This window comes from Bos taurus, chromosome 15 (genome assembly GCF_002263795.3).
Source record: "Bos taurus isolate L1 Dominette 01449 registration number 42190680 breed Hereford chromosome 15, ARS-UCD2.0, whole genome shotgun sequence".
Lineage (NCBI taxonomy): Eukaryota > Metazoa > Chordata > Mammalia > Artiodactyla > Bovidae > Bos > Bos taurus.
Genome location: NC_037342.1, coordinates 44,732,290 through 44,740,782, shown reverse-complemented (window position 1 = coordinate 44,740,782; position 8,493 = coordinate 44,732,290). Strand labels below are relative to the sequence as shown.

Below are 8,493 nucleotides of genomic sequence, written 5' to 3'. Positions count from 1 at the left end.
TGCATTTTAAATATACATTGATGCTTACTATGTTCCAGAAATCATGTAAAAACAGACACAGAGGAAAAGCAAGACATTAAAGGTGTCGGTATGAAGAGTCCAGCATTTTGGAGAAAACAAATACTGAGTCTGTAGCTGCAAGTGCACCGAGTATTCTTAAAAATATGCAGGGTGCTTCAGAGGGGTAACAGGTGTATTTAATTTGGTCTGAAGCCTGAGGAAGGTTTCCAGGAGGATGGAAAACATTTAAGTGGGTATGGATAGCCTAAGTAGATGTTACCCAGGTGAGGGGGAAAATGCATTCAAGTAGAGTTACTGCACGTGAGAGGGTCCTATGGTGGCAAAGAATGTGGATATATTTATGGTTTTTAAAAGAAGATCAATAATACATAGAGTCTGAGAGTCTGGGGAGTGCAGGAAGAGTGTTGAGAGAGAAGTGTAACAGGGGCCACATTCAGGACTTCGTAAGACATGTTAAGAATTGTTGCCTTTACTTAAAGTCTTTGGGGGATATTAACAAAGGAATTAATCTGTTAGATTTATGCCATGGTTGGAATATGGAGAATGAGTAGTAAGACAATAAGAGAGGGGAAAGGAGAGATGGTTAGGGTTCTATTAGCTGGGATTATCCAGAGAAAACAGAGCCACTGTGATGGTGGTGGTTTTAAAGGAACTGGCTCACACATTTATGAGAGCTGACAATTCCAAAATGCAAGGGACAGTCCAGGAAACTGGAAATTCCAGAAAGAGTTGATGTCACAGTCTTGAATCCAGAGGCAGCCTGGAGACAGAAACCCTCTTTTTAAGAGGACTTACGTTTTTTCTCCTAAGGTTTTCGACTGATTGGATAAGGGCCACCCACATTTTGGACAGTAATCTGCTTTATTCAAAGTCTAAATGTTAGTCACACCTAAAAATTACCTTCCCAGCAATATCTAGACTCATGTTTGACCAAACAACTGGTCACTGTAGCCGAGCCAAATTGACACATAAAATTAGGCTGTGCATTTGACCACAAACAAGTCACTTAAAGAGCTTGTTTATCACTCCCTAGGAATTCAGGAACCCTGCTTATTTCCACGAAGAAATCACCTGTTTTTGACCTGGCAGAATTCACAGCAGGTTTGGTCAGGAGCATCTACTCTGTTCTTTATGAAGTCTCCTATAACTAGGCTGGAGTCAGACCTAAGAACACAGAACAGATTTTGGGGGGTCCAAAAACACCATCTCCAACAGATATCCATGCAAAAAGAATGTCTCTAATAATTTCACTGTCTGGCTCCACTTGGTTGTCTCCTCTCATAATATACTCAGTCATAACTATAACTTTCATACTCATTCCAGGACAAGCTACTTTTGAAATGGACCCAGTCTTAAAGTTTTGACAGTCCAATAGCTTTCCTTGACTTGTACCAGAATACAACTTTTGAAAAAATATGAATAAAACTTTAAAGAATTTTCAAAGGATTATTTTTTCATGTTAACCAGTTTGGGTTACTAATTAAGAATTAAATTTCAGTTTATTTAAGGGCCTCTAGTTTACTCTCTGATATGGGAAAAATCTAGCCCCGACCTTTACTAAGAGCCTTCACATTAGCTAATAACATATAGACCAATATGTTTTGACCAGAGACACCCTTTGTCCTTTCATTATTATTTTATGGTACATCATTATATCAAATACTAAAAAAAAAAAAGAAAAAACAAATTAAGAACACACATTTCTAGCAAGCTCTCTCTTCACCCCCAAGCTGAGTTGTCAGCACAGCAGAAACTGTGGTCTGAGGGGCTAGGTACAAGGTCTCTGGACTATAAGTAAGTGGAGAGAGGCTAAGCACAAAGGAAAACAAAGCAGTCTTCATCACACAGGAAAAGATGACTTCAAAGGTCATTTCAACCTTAGGGAGAGCAGCCAGGACAGCAAAGTAAAAGGACCCTGAGCTCACTTCCATCTCAGGAGCACACCAAAATCACAACTATCTGCACAACAGCCATCAGTGAGAAAGACTAGAACTTACCAGAGAAGATCTTCTACAACTAAATGTATCAATATAAAGAAATCACCAAAATAGGTAAAAAGGGCAGACTCAAAATATAACCAAACACCATCACCCCCCAAGCTGAGCGACGACCCACAAACTGGAGAATAATTATATTGCAGAGGTTCTTCCACAGGAGCGAGAATTCTGAGCCCCAGCCTAGGGGTCCAGCACCAGGAAGATGAGCCCCCAGAGCATTTGGTTTTGAAGGTCAACAGGGTTTAATTTCAGGAGCCCCTCAGAGCTAGGGAAACAGAGACTCTTCTCAGGGTGCCCACAAAATTCCACAGGACCCCAGGCAAGAGCAGTAATTGTAAGAGCCTGGAGCAGACCTACCTGCAGATCCTGGAGAGTCTCCTGGAGGCGGTGGAGGCAGCTATGGCTCACTCTGGGGACAAAGACACTGGCAGCAGCCTCTCCTGGGAGCAGACGCTATCATGTAGATGCTGGTGCTGGTAGTGGCTGATGCTGGCGAGCGCCATCTTGGAATTTTTCCTCCAGCTCATTAGCCCAACAGCCTACAGGTGCTGAGACACCTGAGTTCAAGCAGCTAGCTGGGTGGAGACACAGCCCCAGCCTTCTCCAGACAGGCTGCTTAAAGACTAAAGAGCCCACAGCTGCCTCTAGATGCAGCCCAGGACACAGCTCCACTCACCACTAGCCCCTCCCACAAGAAAGTCCGCATAAGCCCCTAGACTAGCCTCACCCATGGATACAGACATGAGAATGTAGACCAGATCCTAACCTGAGACAAGCTAGGCCATGGCCCTGCTCATTAGCTGACCAATGCAAACTTCAGGACCCCCAAATCCCCCTACCAATGATTTGAAATCAGATCCAGGACCCCTGGACCCTGGAATGTGGCTGCCAGTAGGCCAGCACTAACCCAGGGCCTGGTTTCACCTCCCAGTGGGTGGACAACAGTCCCAGGTCTTCAGGACCCTGGATCCACCCACCAGTGAGCCACTGCTAGCCCTGGGGCCCCATAGGGTTCCACAGCCAGCCATCTCATGACCGGATCCTGCTAAACAGCAGCCAGCAGCCTCCATACAAGGCTGAACCTGGCAGCCAACCAGACTATTGGCATAGTCAGCCCACCACAACAGAAGGACTCACGCAACCCTCTTAGGGGGATTCCTAGAGCATATAGCTTGGGGAATGAGAGGAGCATGCACTGCTGGGATGTGTAGGATGCCTCCTACAGAGGGCCAGTTCTCCAAGGTTCAACCACAGATATGGGCTTCCCAGGACGCACTAGTAATAAAGAACCTGCCTGCCAATGAAGAAGACCTAAGAGACATGGGTTCGACCCCTGAGTAGGGAAGATCCCCTGGAGGAGGGCATGACAACCCACTCCAGTCCCATGGGAAAATCCCATGGACAGACAAGCCTGGCAGACTATAGTCTACAGGGTTGCATAGAGTCAGACACGACTGAAGGAACTTAGCATACACACATGCACTACAGATATAAAAACATAAATAGCAGCTTAAAATAAGGCAGCAGAGGAATATGTTTCAGATGAAAAAACAAGATAAAACTGCAGAAGAAGTGATGTGAAAATAGGCTGCTGCTGCTGCTAAGTCGCTTCAGTCGTGTCCAACTCTGTGCAACCCCATAGACGGCAGCCCACCAGGCTCCCCCGTCCCTGGGATTCTCCAGGCAAGAACACTGGAGTGGGTTGCCATTTCCTTCTCCAATGCATGAAAGTGAAAAGTGAAAGTGAAGTCACTCAGTCGTGTCAGACTCTTCGTGACCCATGGATTGCAGCCTACCAGGCTCCTCCGTCCATGGGATTTCCCAGGCAAGAGTACTGGAATGGGTTGCCATTGCCTTCTCCAGTGAAGATAGGCAATCTACCCAAAAAAGAGTTCAGAGTAATGATCCTAAGAATGATTAAAAAACTTAGGAGGATGGATGCACAGAGCAGGAAGTGAGAAGTTTTTTAACAAAGCTCTCTCTTCAGAGCCCCCTTAATCTCATTGTTCCTGAGGCTGTAGATGAGGGGGTTCAACATGGGGATCACCACCATGTAGAACACAGACACCACCTTGTTCTGGTCAGTTGAGTAGCTGGACTTGGGCATCACGTAAATGAACGTGATGGTCCCATAGAACAGAGTGACTGCTGTGAGGTGGGACGTGCAGGTGGAGAAGGCTTTGTGGCGCCCCTTGGTGGAGTGCATCCTCAGGACGGTGATGAGGATGTAGGTGTAGGATACAGCTATGACAGTCACTGTGATCACAACGATGGAGCCAGCCGTAAATGAGGGGACAGCTGCAGGGATACTGATGTCAGAACAGGAGAGTTCCACCAAAGGAGCAAAATCACAGAAAAAATGATTGATTTGATTTGGTCCACAGAAAAGTAAAAAATAGAAGCAAATAGTAACAGAGCAAGCATTGAGAAAACCAGCTACATAAGCCACTGTGAGTAACTGAACATAAACTTGTGTGGACATTTTGGTAGAATATAGTAGCGGGCTGCAAATTGCCACGAAGCGATCATATGCCATGGCAGCCAAAAGGAAGCACTCAGATGACCCAAAGAAAACAACGGAACCAAGCTGGACTGCACATCCAGGATAGGAGATGGTATTTGTCTCCACCAGGAAGTTTACAAGCATATTGGGTGTAACAGAAGATGAATAGCCTATGTCAGCAAAGGCCAAGTGGCTCAAAAAAAAATACATGGGATGATGGAGCTGAGAAGAGATTCTGATAAGAATGATTGTGCTGAGATTCCCACATATGGTCACCAGGTAGATACAGAGGATGATCATGAAGAGGATGATTCGAAGGACTGGATCATTTGTTAAGCCCAGTAACATGAACCCTGTCATTGCAGTACTGTTCCCATGCCCCAGGGAATCCATGAGAAAAGGTAGCTCCTATTGTAATGAACCTGCGATGAAACATTACATTAAAGACATTTTTAACTGGATGGTTTCCTTGTTCTTAATACACAGAGGTTATTATCGAAATAAATTATTTTCAAGATGGTTTTGGACGAATTTTTTTACCTTAGAGTAAAAAAAGTATATTCTTTTATCTTTATATAAATTTTAGAGTAGAAAAGTTTATTTATTTATATAATGAATATTCTATACGCTAAACATTGTTTTCAGTAGTAACACTGGAAAACCTGCTTCAAATAATGTGTATCTTTTTCTTTTTATATAATAGTTAACATTTATTGAATATTTACTAAATGGCAGGGCTTGGGTTAATAATTTTCTATATAGCTCTATTTTAATTTATATAAAATAATATGTATTTTTATCTCATGTATAGATGATGAAACTGACTTTAGCAATATAACAGCTAAGTTTGCACAGCAAGTGGTAAAATCAAGATGTGACTCATCTTGGTAGCTTGAATCCAGTCCATTCCTTCAGTAACTATATAGTACACTATAAATGAAATTAGAGAATACTTACGATGAAGTCAAGTCTCTTGGATATGGGTGGATAGCAAATTACTTTCCTACTTTCAGAAAGGTAAAGTATAAATGAGATACCTAGTTAATTACAAAGTTTACAATTTCTCTGAAAACAAGACCACATTTTTAAATGGAGAAACACAATTTTCTTAATAGGACAAAGAAGAAATGGAAAGGAAATTTAAAGTTATAAATGAAATCAGCTATTATAAATGTATTATGTTTATTTAACATTTATAATTAAGAACTAAATGTTTTAATTAGTTTGAAACATCAATATACTCTCTTGGCAAAATGTTACATGTTTAATATCTAGGACATAATTAAACTACACACATTCAAAGAAATCTGATTATTTCCTAATGTCATGATGTTACATTGGAGTAAAATAGAACAAATAATATTAGTTTCAACATAATATACTGCTGAATAAGTTTCCAGGTTAGATAAGAAGTGTACTCAGTTTCACCCAGCAAGTTGCCAGCTTGAAACTCATCTGCAAGTTCTTTGACTTTATATTTCCAACTTTGTCTAAAGCCTCTGGTTGCCTCTAAGCTTAAGTCTTCCAAACAATAAATAAAGGAAGTTTTTCCAAGATATTTACAAACAGTAAGTCCTCAAAGCATCTTAAAGTTAGTGAATTTATAGTATAATACTTATTGGCAAAAAAAAAATACTTATTGGCTAAATACCAAGTTTAAATATCACTGAAAGACTATGTAATTTTCTGGTCTTATGCATGAAAAAATGAGGAATCATTATCACTTGAATTAAGCCTATTTATATACTAAGTGGGCTTTCCCAGTAGCTCAGCTGGTAAAGAATCTACCTGCAAAGCAGGAGACCCTGGTTTGATTCTGTGGTAAGGAAGATCCCCTGGAAAAGGGATAGGCTACCCACTCCAGTATTCTCGGGCTTCCCTGGTGGCTCAGGTGGTAAAGAATCCACCTGCAATATGGGAGACCTGGGTTTGATCTCTGGGCTGGGAAGATCCCCTGGAGCAGGGTATGGCAACCCCAGTATTCTTGCCTGAAGAATCCCCATGGACAGAGGAGCCTGGTGGGCTACAGTACATGGGGGTCTCAGAGAATCAGACACTACTGAGTGACTAAGCACAGCACAGCACATACACTAAGTAGATGACTGAAACTTAGATTAATTCAACTAACATTATTTGCTGGCTTCCCTGGTGGCTCATCTGCTCAAGAATCCACCTGCAATATGGGAGACCTGAGTTCGATTCCTGGGTTGGAATGATCCCCTAGAGAAGGGAATGGCGACCTACTCGAGTATTCTGGCCTGGAGAATTCCATGGACTGTATAGTCCATGGGGTCACCAAGAGTCAGACACAGCTGAGCAACTTTCACTCAAGATTATTTGCTACATTACTGCTGGATAACATCTGCCCAATTTCTCCACTGTGATTTGTAAGTACAGACACAACTTCAGAGAGTAAAATGTTCTCAAGTGGGTATTGAAAAATCAGTTCATGCGTGCTAAGTCAGTATAACTGATTAACTTACAAAAGCCAAAAATTTTACCTCTTAAAATGAGAACTCATTCATCTTGCAGTAATAAATTCAAACTCATTGCTGTAATATAACATCTGTGCTATCTCATTATTTGCCTTTGAGGATAAATCTCTGAAGATTCTCGAGATTCAAATGTGAATTCAACAGCACCTAGGGTCATTATCACAGTCTCAAGTGAATACTGAACAGTGCACCTCACACAAATGTAACTGATCTTTGAGGGGTCTGTCAATTCTCAAGCAATCAAATTTTTTATTTGTTTGTTTTTATCTAGTTGTACACTTCCATTTGATAATTATTGGAAATATAATCAATTATCTCATAACTAAATATTGGTTCTAAGTTTAATATATCAGGTTAAGAACTAAACTTCAAATATAAAATGGTAGAGGAAGGTGCAATCAAGATAGCAGATTAGGAAGACATTGAGCTCACCTCCTCCCACAAACACATCAAAATTACAAATACAAATAGAGCAATTTTCTCTGAGGACAACTTGAAGACTAGAAGAATGACTCTATGATCAAACAAAGAACCACACAGAGTCGAGTACAAGAGAAGTGCTCGAGTTGGAACCCACACCCGCAGTGGGCAACCCAGAGGAGGAAGAGAATATCACAGGCTCAGGGATTCTCCCTAAAAAGAAGGGAGTTCAGCTCCACATTGGGCATCCCAGCCCTGAGGTTGAGCATCAGGAAGATAAGCCCCATTTCCTGGTTTTGAAAACCAGGGGGGCTTACCAGAAGGCTGTAGAAAACGGAGATCTGCTCTCGAAGAGTACACCCACAGACTCACTTGCTCTCCATCCCAGTGCAAAGGTAGAAGATTGAAAAGTTCCTGGTGCTCTGGCTAACCTGCCAGATTGCCCCAGAACATTCCACCCCATATCCAGCTACAGCCTCTCTGCCAACCCCCCACCAATGTGTGACTGCCAGCATGTCTCAAGACTAGATTCAGCTTTCTCTAGGCTGCAGTTTAAGCCCCTCTGGCTCCAGTCATATCCCACCAATGCAGCAACCACCATCATGCCACAGGAGAATCCATGGCTTACACCAGGCTCTGACTTCAGCCCCTCTGTCTCCAGCTCTAATTCCCACCAAGGTGGTGGCTGCCAGGAGAAGTCATGGTCCTTGTTAGTTTCAGATCCAGATCTCCCATCAAAGCCACTGAGCACACACAGACTGCAAAGGGATGCTCCCCCAGAAGCACACACCTTCAAGACCAGGATAGGTAATGTTTCACCTAATTTCATAGACAAACAAACAAAGTCAAACAAAATGAAAATATGAGGAATATGTTCCAAATTAAAGAATGAGATATGTTGTTGCTGTTGTTCAGTTGCTCAGTCCTGCCCGACTCTCTGTGGCCCCGTGGACTGCAGCATGCCAGCCTTCCCTATCCTTCACTATCTCCCAGAGTTTGCTCAATCTCATGTCCTTTGAGCCAGTGGTGCCATCTAACCATCTCGTCCTCTGTCGTT

At 42.4% G+C, this 8,493-nt stretch overlaps 1 protein-coding gene across 1 annotated transcript; it reads right to left on the bottom strand.

The window, feature by feature from the left end:
- Positions 1-3,984: 3,984 nt before the first annotated feature.
- On the bottom strand, positions 3,985-4,914 carry OR5P6 (olfactory receptor family 5 subfamily P member 6). Its single transcript, NM_001390114.1, has one exon. The coding sequence runs from the start codon at positions 4,912-4,914 to the stop codon at positions 3,985-3,987; it is 930 nt and encodes a 309-aa protein (NP_001377043.1).
- Positions 4,915-8,493: the final 3,579 nt, after the last annotated feature.